Source organism: Diprion similis, chromosome 3 (assembly GCF_021155765.1).
Source record: "Diprion similis isolate iyDipSimi1 chromosome 3, iyDipSimi1.1, whole genome shotgun sequence".
NCBI classification, from domain to species: Eukaryota; Metazoa; Arthropoda; class Insecta; order Hymenoptera; family Diprionidae; genus Diprion; species Diprion similis.
Window position 1 is genome coordinate 13,475,555 of NC_060107.1, and position 13,359 is coordinate 13,488,913.

The 13,359-nt window shown below is 36.4% G+C and overlaps 1 protein-coding gene across 4 annotated transcripts in view; it reads left to right on the forward strand.

Annotated features, from left to right (window-relative positions):
- The window catches only part of LOC124404072 (eukaryotic translation initiation factor 4E transporter-like), a 21,086-nt gene continuing 7,727 nt past the window's right edge, over positions 1–13,359 (forward strand). The window contains exons 1-12 of one of the 4 annotated variants that reach the window (XM_046877905.1): positions 1–1,017; positions 8,188–8,285; positions 8,384–8,457; positions 8,551–8,815; positions 8,942–9,838; positions 10,017–10,365; positions 10,653–10,789; positions 10,869–10,952; positions 11,116–11,274; positions 11,405–11,626; positions 12,467–12,668; positions 13,191–13,262. In XM_046877905.1, coding sequence (XP_046733861.1) covers positions 963–1,017; positions 8,188–8,285; positions 8,384–8,457; positions 8,551–8,815; positions 8,942–9,838; positions 10,017–10,365; positions 10,653–10,789; positions 10,869–10,952; positions 11,116–11,274; positions 11,405–11,626; positions 12,467–12,668; positions 13,191–13,262 — 2,614 coding nt within the window. In that variant the 5' untranslated portion in view covers positions 1–962. Of the gene's footprint in view, positions 1,018–5,445; positions 5,811–8,187; positions 8,286–8,383; positions 8,458–8,550; positions 8,816–8,941; positions 9,839–10,016; positions 10,366–10,652; positions 10,790–10,868; positions 10,953–11,115; positions 11,275–11,404; positions 11,627–12,466; positions 12,669–13,190; positions 13,263–13,359 lie in introns of those variants that run through there. The other 3 variants (XM_046877906.1, XM_046877907.1, XM_046877904.1) reach the window with 3 other exon arrangements.

Sequence of the window (13,359 nt, forward strand, 5' to 3'; positions counted from 1 at the left end):
AATATACTTCCCTCAGCATACCACAGATGACAGGAACGTGGTAAAAAGATGTCGTGAATCAACTTAGGTATTACTTGTGGACTGCGCGCGCGAAAGTTAGCTTATCCCTGAAGTCGAATCTGTTGTTTATAAAAGAAATCGTTGCCTTATTAACGCGACTGCCGCAAAGAGTATTCGACGCTAATCAATTTGAAGGAGTTGTGCCTGATTTTCTATCAAGCGGAAGCTCAGGACTTTCATTCATTTGTTCCGTGCCCTACGGTCCGGTCCGTGGCCCGCGTGATATAGAAGGCTGTGAGAAACAACGGTGGTGATCGCACGCCATTTTCTATTTTTGCATAGCAGTGAGTTGTATGTGTACATTTTGTGTGATAAATTGAAATAATCATTGTTAATTAATTAACGGCTAATACTAGGAATGAGACGAGTTTTCGATATTCAATCGTAATGTACGACGTGACTTTTTATCAATACGTTATTCTTTCCATGTGTAAATTCTCGGTACGCACGTAAACATATTATTTTTATTTTTTTTCCCCCCTCATTTCTTTTTTTCGAATCTGTTGGCTACAACGACGATCGCATATCGTATGTGTGTATGAACTGAAAAGCGGCTGATTATCAAACTTATTTGCAAAGAAAGAAAGAAAAAGAAAAAAAAAAGTAAACGGAGTGAAACTCAACTCGCGAGAACCAGTCTGTGATATTAAACAGTACTAAGATATATTAGATGTAATATTAGTTGACAGTAACGCGTAACACTTAAATATTTAAGTTATTAAACTACGAGATAAAAAAAATAAACGGACGTAAGAAAACAAAAAACATTGGAAAAAAAACAACTACAAAAAAAAAAACGAAGGAAAAAAAAACACAAAAAAATAATAGCGGAGGCAGAAAACAAACTAAGTTTAGTGTGAAACCTAAAGAGACTGAAAAGCATAGTACGCTGAACTCGAAGAATGTCTACCGAATCTGTGTCAAGTGATAGGCAGCAGCCAGACGCGAAGACCGAAGGTATGTAACTAAATACAATTGAAATGTTCATCGAACCTGCAACATTTTCGCTGTCGTTTTCTGACATTTACTACATTTTTTCTACTGCTGTGTATCCTGCTAAATTCATTATATATACGTGCAACTATGTATACATACGTACCATAGATACATAGACGAGAGGATACGGAACAGGATACCGCATTGAATTTCCGTCAGCGCGATTTCGGACCGTTGCATCCCTTAATTTATTATCTCGTCCAGCCTCGTCTTTGTGTTTTCAATGTTTTAGCTAGTTTTAATAAACGCGGACGAGATTACTAGCCTCTTGGTTTTTACACGTAATCTCCGACCATTTTCTTATTTTATCATAAAACGGCGTACAGTAGTGATCCTTATGTTACATATAATCAAAATTGTGATATTTAAAGTATTTTGGTAAATTCTTTGATGGTACTTTTTACCGAACAACGAGTATCCTCGACGCGGATATGCGGTGGGTAATATTCTAGTTGATTTGAAAACTGTAAACTATAAGGGGAAAAACACAATGCCACATGTGCACATACGTTGTCTAGATAACGTTTCTGAAATCTGCTGCATAAATTAAAGCGTGTGATTTTGTCGGTGTTTGCTGGAATGTAACGAGATTGAAATTTTTAAGGTTAATGCACCGATGCATTTTTGAAAAACATTGTTTTTTCGCTACTTTGAGATTGTCAGATGTTGACTGTATGATAAATAATAACCTACGAACCTTTTACAAGTTCAAATTCTTCAAAGTTTCTACGATGTTTCTTGCAGCGCGTCGTTACGTTAATGTTACTAAATTCGTCGACCTCGTTGAATGCAAATGATTTGTTTTTTGTTTGTTCTGGAACTCGACGACGCGTCGCTATTTCGTTAGGTTTAACATAATCTATTACTGTATGAACCGAAGGTCTACAATTATACATTTCGAAAGTTATTCTTTATTCTATTGTATTCGAATACCTCCTACTTTACAGACGGTCTTTGACGTGCCATATTCCATCTCGTGGAAAGCAATGTAACTGAAGTTTCGGTAGATTAAGTCTGATTAAAAAGAGTTCCAATAATCAAAGAATAGATCAGTGCAATTATTATTCACAATTTCATTAACGAGACTAGAGTATCGAAACAGACAAAAATGCACTTTTCTTAAAAAATTAATTAATAACAAACATTTCTTTTTGCACAATGTTTATTAATGGTTTGAATAGTATAAAAGAATTTTTTTAATCACATAAACTTGGTAATATTCTTGGGATATGGGGTCAAAGGTTAAGTAATTTTTTTTACATATGCTTCATTTTGCAAAGTTTTTCCCACATCAATCCACCTGGCATGGTACCTAGATCCACGCTAGTCGAGTTTACGGAGCGCGCAATGATTCATGTTTTCGGCTGCTAAATCCCAAATTTTTCGAATTCTCTAAAACTTCAAACGCGAAAATACGCAGAAAGGATGCCAGTTTTGGAAACAAACATTGATTTTCTGACGCTCTAGTCCTCTTCGATATTCCATGCTCTGGAATAGCTACTCAGCTTTGATTCTTTCTTTGGGAATTCACCCATGAAAAATTGACGAACGGACTACAAAAGTTTGGCCGAATCCTACGAGTTGGGTGCTACGTAGCAAAATTAGAGACCAATTGTCTTACGATTGTTATTACAAAGATATAAAATTCTTTATCTTTACTTTTCAAACAATGCCCTTTTAAAATAATATCCAGAGTTGTGGCCTTTGAAGCTAGCATTCCCACATTGAATTTATACCAACGATGATCAGTCGTTTGAATATTGTCCAACCGCTAGAGAGGAAGGAGTGAATAAAAGTAGTTGTTCCAAGCTTGAACTATCCGACTAAACATTTAGGGATTAATCACAAACGAATTTATGCTGCCTCTAATTTGAAAAGTAATCTTATGTTGTGTAATGCAAACCCTGCTGTTATTTCAATGGGGCATCGTTATAAAATTAGTTTTTAAACAAAAATTTTGTGATTGATATTTCAAAGCTACTATGATGGAATATTTGTTACCCATCATTTTTTATTCTTGATTCGCAAGCGAAAACACTTGCAAAACATACATCTTGAGATACACCTGAATTTTCAATTGGCCGAGCTTGATCGAAAACTGTAATCATCACATCTCAAAGGCGAAATGAAACTGGTTTAGCTGGTATTCAAAAGTACTATAAACAGTGAAGTTGAGGTGGCCCACTATTCCACTAATGATTATTCGTTCATTATCAGAATCAGGCTTTCGACCGGGCCTGATTGATAGAAATTTCAGATGCATATCTTGAAAAACAGACACTAAAAAATGGAGTCCAAATTGATGTTCTTGGCTTGCTGAAGCTGTGGATACATGATTTAGTTCCTGACTATTTCTTATCTTGCATCATTGACTCATGAATAACAATAATTATTATTTTCGTGGTGTTGATAATGTACTGTTCAAAAGTGTATCCCAGTGAAGTTGCGCATATCGTTTTTAGCAAATTCGTCACACTCGTTTCCATTCAATGAAACACAAAATAATTATCGTTTTATTACAGTGGGTATGAAAATACTTCAAATTACTTGAATGTCCGTAAGAGCTTCACTGATTTTTTGTTATTTTCTATTGTAAACATTGGTTGAAGAATATATCTCCAGTTAATGTTATGGATGCAAATTTTTCGATATTGTACATTCTCACAGAAACTGTGAGCGATGAAAATTATGTATTTTTATTTTGGGATCGTAAAAAGTTTCTGCAACAATTATATTCTCTATTGGTATAAGCAAAGCTTTGCACTTACTTTTCCTTCGCCATGTGATTTTCGCAATTTTTTTTTCATATGCCAAGGGTTAAGGAAGTCAGTATCAAATAATTTTTTTCAAAAGATTGGAATTATCAACAAAAGTTTAGATATCTATGCTTTATTTTAAATTACTTTAAAATTGTGCAAAATTTACCAGATTCATTTAATTTTACTCTACCATGGCTCATTTTATTGAAAAGTCCTTCTTCTATTAACTCACTGAAGCAGGTTTTTTTCAGTAGTCCTTTCAATATTACGATTAACCGATTTTATTCGATATCGAAACAATTTTATAAAATCATTTATTTAACGATGCCAATCTGGTTACAAAAAAAAAAAGAAAATTTAACAGTCTTTTGAATAAAATGATCCATCATAGAGTGGAATCGAACGAATCTAGCAGATTTTTTATCAATCTTGAAGCAATTTGAAATGAAGCACCGATATAAAAGCTCTTCTTTGTAATTCTAGTATTTTCTATTTTTCCATACTCAAAGAGATCTTGCCAGCTTAAGAATATATCAATTTGTTTAATATTAAATGTACGACTATCTCGTAATAAAATTCATAAAAAGTATAGATTTTCGACCAACCAACATCCTTACTTAAGCTGGATATAACAAGTCGGAAAAGTTGGGGATTCTTTCGTTACCCCGGCGACAAAGCAAAAACATTTCCTTTCTAAAATTATTCCCGTATTCGCCAACTAAATTCAACCTCATGGTGGCATAAAATATTTGTACACTTCCTAAAACTTATACCTGCCAAGGAAGTTTTTACGACCTGTGAGATTTTTTTTTTTTTTTTTTACGAAGTTGGCATTAGTAACGTAACCGTAACAGAACAGGGAAAAAATCCGTAATTTTCAACGAGACAAAGAGTTTGTGAGATAAATTTGCTTTATTACAATTTAATGAATTTTTCAATATTTACATAAAGTTACGAGATAACGAATTTTTACGAAACACACACATCGATACATTGACGTTATGAACTCCAACATCACGTTCTGTTAACGATTGCTTTTTCCACGTGGCGGATCCTCTACACTTTGTCCTCAATTTCAATGGCTAAAATAATAATTTTTCCTCAGAGTGCTAAGTGTACGAAAGAACTGAACCTGTCCCTGAATTGTACCGTTCTAAGTCAACAATTATAATATTCTCAAGGACGAATTATGCGCTCTCTATGCCTGCAGGTCGAATTGATTTTTGCGCGTCGGTATTCCAGTTGTAGTATCGCAAGGAAAAATTGAATGCATCAAGACAAACTGCGCAAAAATCATTCTACAAGACCAAAGAGCTAATAGGTCAATCTATGAATAACCAGTAATAGAAACATATTCTAATTCATCGACGATACACCAGAAATAAAAATTGTATTTATTTTATAATGGATTTCGCACACATTACAAATCAGAAATTCAGTTAAAACGGGATGTTTTAAAACGTCTCATACTTTTCCACCACTTTCTCGAAGATATTCTCTCCAAGCTTGAGCATCCATTTCGTCTACATTGTTCACGTGGTCAGCAAGAAGTCGGGCTTATACCCTCTGAGTATTGGTGTACAAATAGTAAACATCGCGGACGAATTCAAAGGACAACGGTTTAACGAGTCCGACAGGCAAGAAGCAGTAGATGAATTTGTCCGTGGTTGAAAATCGCCAGTTGTCTTTCGGGACGGAATCAGTTAGCGTTGAAAGAGTCGATCACATCTTCCAGTCGTTAAATCCGTATTTCACCTGTTCGATTCAGCTACTTTAGTTTACGTGTTCAGAAATATTGCTTATTAAGTCGCAAAATGAAGATTGAAAATAGCGAAATCAACGCCGGTTCAACTTATCGATACCGACGTCCGCGTCGTCGCCCGCTTGTTGGGCCGACGGGTTCGTGTATTCTTGATTCTCTGGTTATCCAAAATCAAGGAGTTCGGTGGTCTCGTCGTAATCGTACTTCCAATCCCGTGAAAAGAGTTACTTTTCGTAAGTATCCCTTAGCTATCAGACTTTCAAATATTGCTTTTCATTAATGGGCTGCTCTTGTCGATTTCGACGTTGTTGTATATATCTCCAAATATCGAAGTCTATGTATCTCGAATGCTAAAAGGGCTTAAACCTTTCGGTTAGACATTTTTTACTCGATATTTTCACCTGAATTTTGTTACTCGGTGGTTTTTAGACTCGCTGATCACGATTTTGAAGTCAGGATCCGATCATTTCTAAATCCAAGATGCCGGATCCAATATGGCTGATGTAAAGTCTAGAAATACTATCAAAATTCATGATTCTCGCCGAAACTTGTTACTCCGGAGTTTTTGGTGTTAGACGAAGTAACAAAGATCATTTCAAGTTGTAAATAAACTGCGATAAGGCTAGGACATGGAAATTTTTGAGGTGCTACGTTGAGCATCCAACGGCGACTGACAATGAGAGGATTAATCCCTGTCTTTTTCTCCTCTTGTTTTGTTTCAACATCATTTCAGTTTTACTATAATTCGCTAGGACAACTTCCTCCTTATCGCTGCGGACGAATACTCCTTCATTACATTCAAAATTCTTCGGTTATAGACTTCGCGCGGACAATGTATTGTGATTTATTTGCGGATTCTAGTGTCAACGTTACGATCGGTGTTGTTTGATCTCAATATTGACATACATCGATACGTACATTATATACATATACCGCGAGGATATGGTGAAGCGGGCCAACTCGTCGACCGATACGAGGTGACTCCGTGTATTGTATTAACCATTACGGAATGGCCTTTTCTCATCTCGAAGAGAGTGAAGTTCGTAACGTTAATGTAATGATTACATTTTTGGAAAAATCGTTATTTTGCAACTGTAAGATCGTCTTTAATTGAATAATATATTTTTTAAAAGCACAGTGTATTCAGATTTTAGGAATTAAACTCTTTTTTCAAGTCTTCCTAAGTTTTGAAAACATCAATTTTCGAAACAATGATTTTAGTTCCCATATTTCGTTACATTAACCGTACTAACTTCAATCTGGTTCGTCACGAGATTGTGAGCTATCCGCTTTACTGATTCGCCAACTTGAGGACAGTTTTTTTAAACTCAATTAGGTATTTCGATCTGGCTGCAATTTGAGTGATTTAGAACGTTCTCAAATTTATAGGCCTTTGTACGTCGACCGTTTACGAGTCGATTGAATCTTTGTCTTCGAATTTTTTGTACTTCTTTTCGGATAAAACATAACTTGATATGTTTTTCTGTGTAAGAAAATCTGATCTCTTCGAACATGAAATATATTTGAAGGCATGGGATATTTTGGAACTGCCAACAACATATATATTTCTAGACATTTTCAGTCTTGCATATGCAAGGAGAGTAAAAATAAATTGTTTTTATCTTTCCGTTTAATAAAATGGACATTTTTTAGTATATCCTAAAATTTTTTGGGTCGCATGAAAATGGGATCATATTTATAATCGATATAAATATTCCAGGGATATAGAATATCATCAGAAAATTCGAGATCCGTGGCATATTAATACCGATTTTATCTAAGAACCCATTTTAATCCCACTATGAAAATGTTAGCATGCCCTTCAAAATATCTACTTCAAACAAAAAAATGAAAACAATTTATTTCCTGACATCATTTCTGCCTGAAACAACGAAGATTCAGAATATTAACATTCGGCATAGCATGTAAAATGTCTCTATTTGCAGCTTCCTTCCATTTCCAAAGCGTAAGCGGTTGGTAACATTCAAAAGAATCGTAATTTTACTCGGTCGGTAAAGACTGATTATGGCATAGCTTTGAAAACCAAAAATTGGACGATTTTCATAACCGAGTGTACTCTACGAGGTACCGAATTACAGACAGAGCGCATATTTTTCCCTTAAAAACTGGCGCATACCTTAAATTTTGCAATCTTTTGGGCACTGGTTGTACACCTTTTCGAAAGCAATACTGTCACACATATGATTGGTCTGATACGTGTAATTGTTGACACATCCATGTGACTGAAAAAATTACAGCTGAAGACCCAAGACTTATTTGTACACATCTCATATATCATGCATGCCAGGGTTTAACAATAATTTCAGAATCAGAATAAGTATATTAATTTGAAGCTCAAGATTCTTTACTTTTGTCATTTTTAAGGTCCTTGCTGTGAAATAAAACTATTCACACAAATTGTAACTAGATAATTCATTTCACATAATTTATTGTGCGATTTTCCATACCTGGTAATAAGAATTGATAATAATAAGAATTATATATGTGTTTATTGTTTATATATGTATAATAAATTGAAGCTTATGAATTGAAATTCATACGCTTCAGTTTTCGGAATGATATTCAAAATTCGAAATATCTTTGTTGCAGGAGATGGAGCGATAATATCGATGTCTGTGGCAGGCGAAGTGACTGACACTTCTATTGTAGAAGTGGGCAGGTCTCGACCTCAGTTTCAATATACCCGGGTAAGCGAAACATTTATTGCTATTAATTTCAGGTGATACTTAGATCTTTCACTAATTTAATTGATGATGTAATAATCATTGTGACTTTCCATCCATAGGAGGAACTGATGGAGATGAAAACTCAACCTTTATCCAAGCGTAGGCCAGATTGCTTGGATACCGCATACAATAAGTGCGTCTATATTTGTATATTCTTTATTTATTGAAATTCGATAATTATTTGGTATATTTGATATATTTAAACTACAATTGTTTTTCCATACAGTTCGCGAGGCGTTTGGGACCCTGAGCGTTGGCATCTTGATAGAAAGCGAAGTGAAACTCCCCCTGACGATGAGAGAAATGGACGCGGGGATCAAGTGATCGAAAATCATAGTAAACGTCGCAGTGGTGATTTTCGGGAACGAATCCGTAAAGAGTCGGATGGCATAGTACTGAGTCCTCAGCGCCGAAATTTTAACTCTGGATGCTTTGTCAATGTAAGCCAGCTGCCAACCCGGTGTCCAGAGAGCCCGATTAGCAAACCAGAGGCGAGTAAATGGGAATTGTGGGTCAGAATAATATTCAGGGTGTATATGCATATATTTTACATAAAAATTCTCATGCGAAATATATTTTATAAATACATTGATAAATGAATATTTTTATGTATACAGCAGGTTGGGCATCGAGAACAAGTGCGGCGTATAGGATCTGGTCGCATACTAACGCGCGACGTCTGGGACTTTAGACCTGATACGGAGAAACTTGAGCCCGATCGTCCAGAATTTAGCTTCAGATCTGGAGCATCGGGTGGAGCTCCACTTCGAGACAGAGATGTCAGGGATGTTCGCGATGTGGGAAGGGATCGCGAAGGACTTAGAGACAGGGACCGAGATCGTGATAATATGAGGGAACGAGACGAAAGATTTGAAAGGCGTTCGTTTACCAGAGACTTTGGTGATCGTGACCGAGATCGCGATCGCGACCGGATGGACAGAAGCGATCGACACGATCGCGGTCATCCGATGGATCGCGACAAGGATCGTGGTCGCGATAGAAGGTTTGGAAATGACCGAAGGCGAACTTACAGCGATAATAGAGAAGCCGACGAACCAGAATGGTTTAGTTCTGGACCAACGTCCCAGCACGACACCATCGAACTTCGTGGTTTCGAAGATATCCCCGAAGATAAAGCGCTCAATAATAATAACATGAAAGGTAAAAAGCAGTCACCGGCTCAGAAGAAACGAAACAAGAAAAACTCGTTGGACAAAGATGAGAAACAAAATGATAACGCCACCGGACCCAAGGGACGGAGCACACCCACGCCAACCGATCAGCCAGCGAATTTAGCTCCGGCTCCACACTCGCCGATATCTGAACAAAATGATCTCTTGTCTTCCCCCGATTCTAGAGAGAAGCCTGATGCAGGGCAGAACTCAGTCGCAGCACCAAAATCGGCCAATGACAGCACAGACGCTAACATGGTACAGACTAATAACCATCCAGATTTTAATCTCGATGATTTTCTCAAGTCTGACACGTTCCCTGGAGTTCATGGTCTATTGACTGTAAGTTTATTCATGTTTTTATCATATAAAACATAAAATAGAAAACCTTAAACTGAGTGACAAAACTGGATTATTTGTGAAATGAATTTACATCAGCCATCATTGTTCTGTTCAATATTTTCCTGTAATGTGCAAGTAATAAGTAACTGGAATAATACATTCTTTGATTTTATGTTAGAATGGCGTTGGATCGAGCAGTGGAACCGGATCACGTTTTAGCCAATGGTTCAAGAGGGAAAGTCCAGTCCAACAAATAGACAGCCAACGAGCTTCAATACAGGATGAACTACTAAATAATTTGCTCAATGATATTACTGAACCAAATATTCAAATCCCTTCTGTCACAGAGTCCAATACCCACTTCGCCCCCATTTCGCCAGCCAACACAACTAATAATACAACCTCAACAACCGGAGTTAAACTCCTCGAAATGTTGCAAAGAGGTAACAAGCCGATTCAAAATGGCCAAGGTGATGCTGCCAACACTGGTGTACCACTGATGAAAAATTCTTCTCTCAAAGATATGGGTAAGACAGAGGATCCAGATTTCAAGTCGTATCATTTCATATTTATTCCGTATATCCACATAAGCCAGGATAATAATCACAAAGTTGTTGCTTTAACTTTAATAACACTTTCATGTATGAAATATCCCAATTCAAAGCTTCGAATCATTGGTTCTCGAGTGAATTGATGCTATTGATTGATTATTAGATCTTTTTCGTTACAGGCCTATCACAGTAGTTCAATTCTACATTTTGAACAAATTATCTAACTTGCCTACATATACTAATTGTACATCTGTGACTGGCAGAGGTTGGCGGAAAGGTTGTGCACAGCTTGGAGGAATTGGAAGCCCGCATGAGGGGAAATACAGCTCCACCGTCAACGGTTGTTGAACCGCCAAGAGTGACTAAAAGCGACGAAGATCTCTCTGCTTTCAAGAAATTGGTGAATATACACTCGATTATGTACAATACTAAACGCTATAAAGTGTATGCCTATATCAACAATTTACTCTTACGTTCAGTTGGCTCAAGTCACTGGTGGACAAGCTGTTCCGGCGGCAAATGGTCCGATCTCACAAAAATCTCAACCTATCACGCTAATGCAGGTGCGTAAATAAACCCTGATAAATTGTAAGTTCTGTAGTCACATTTATGTAAGCAAAATGTATAATGGTATTATTCTACGATTGTACTTGTATGTATATATTGGATGGAATCTTTCCTGAGAAATATTAAAACATCGTAAAATTGTCTTTTTAAAATTCTCAGTTATTGAACAAAACACAGCAGCACGTTGCTCAACAACAGCAACTTGCCGAACAAATGCATCCACCGAATTTCAATCACGCTGGACCTCTTGGCCCAACACAGCATCCTCACCAAGCCCAAATGCAGCATGAGAATTTGCTCAAGGTATTGCAGATCCAGGTTAGTACACTTTTGATTTCTATGACAGATGAACTTTTGTTTTCTCAGTCTTTGCCTCATACTACGGAGCAAAGGTAAATTTAATAGTTGCAGTATATTCGAACGTGTCGAAATTCATAAATTTTTTCAGCAACAACAAAAACAGAGACAGCAACAGCAGAGCGATATGTTGTCCATGATGATGGGAGGTCAGCGCATGCTCGGCATGAGTCCATTGCCTCCTGACATGCAAATGATGGTTAATAACGCACCGTCCAGCAGGGAACTCTTGCAACGACCAGAGGCTCAGGCAATCATACAAGGCTTGCAGCAGGGTGAAATCACTCAGCAACATCTGGTTCAACAACTGCAGGTAATTGTTTCAAGTTCGATTCGAAAGGTAGTTATTTAAAGGTAACATGGCGTATACAAATAGACGGTTGAAAAATTTGGTGAAGTATTAGAATTTATGTCTCAATCACTACTTACCTATATGTTCAATTCATTGAGGTTTGTTTCATTCAAAATCATGTAGATTGAGCTTTGTATAAATATTATTTATTTCTTTTTTTTTTTTATCAGAATCAATTGATAGTACGTATTGTTACTGACAATAATGTCAACCATTTCATTCAGTGACATGCTTTGCAGTAACCAAGATATCTCAAGGACGGCTGAATTGATTTACTTCAATTTTAACACACTATTCTTTGATAGTTCTTTGAATAAACAATCAAATTTCAAATTCAAATGGTCACCCTTTTGTTGAAATCAAATCAAACGTTGTTAAAGTGGATAAACTATCCAGGAATATTATTATTTCCAAGTTTAAAGTAAATTGGTCGAGTCATTTTGCGATTATCGTATGTACAGAAAAACGTCATCAAAGAAAATAGTTTACATGATTGTCAAGAACAATTCTTCGCGTTAATTCATTTTAATATAACAAACATTTAAACGAAACTGGATCTATATGCATGCTTTTGAATAAAAAGAAACCTAATTTAATTGAATAATTGGTTTGCAAAATATTCCTTTGTAAAATTGACCCACTTTCTCAGCTGACTAATCGTAGATGAGCACTTATAACAGATATTTACACACTTGATGATTTCTGAAAGTTATATAACTGTAAAGCCCTGGCTCATCATTGGGAGGCATCTAATCTATAAATATTTTCCTTTCATTCGCTAACACTTTTTCTAATTTAAAGAATCCTGCAATGCAGCATCGTCATCGAGAAGTCTTGGTTAACATACTTAAGATGTACAGTGGCGCTACACCCCGAACTGTTAGTCCCCATCCAAGTGCGCCTACGCCTCAAGATCACATACTACAGCAGATGCTCTACCAGCAACAACAGCAGCAGCAACAACAGCAACAACAAAAAAGAATTCCGTCACCACTGAACAATGGTGAGTTTTATACATTATTAAGCTTACATTAATAAACTTCCACGATATTGCGTTACGTGGTTTTTTCCTTGTTTCTTCTACAAGTTATATAGTCGAAATTGTCTTTTATTGCATAAAATAATTTATGGACGCGCTGCCCTCTGCGGGAGTGATTTATACGATTGTAATTTATTCGGTGTCGTATTTGTGGAAAAAGGGTAACCTTATGATTCGTAAGCGAAGGAAATATTGCAACTGTGTGAATAATACTATAGGAAAGTTAGGAGATATTTTGCAATTGGCGATGTGTTTTTCAGTGATTGTTTTTGTAAAGAGAAAACTTGGAATCTTAGATCTAGCGACAGCTGTGTAAGTAACACTACAACAAGTTAGAATACAGTAAGATCTGCAATGTCGAAGTAAATGGGTAATAGGCAAGTTGCCATTACTATTGAAATAGTGACAAAACTTAGGCCGACATTTAACGTTTTGAAATCTTCAAAACAGTTCCATTATACAAACTATGTATTATTGGGAATGCAGCGTACTGTCCTCCGCCAATAATATCACCAAACTTGGCTGCGAGCCCTAATACATTGACAGTGCAACATCCAGGTAAAGCGTGTCTCGGATTTTTGTAAATAATTGTTTCAGTGGGTATTTCTAAGATATTTACAAAATAAGTTACTTTCGTTATTATTACGGAAAAGTT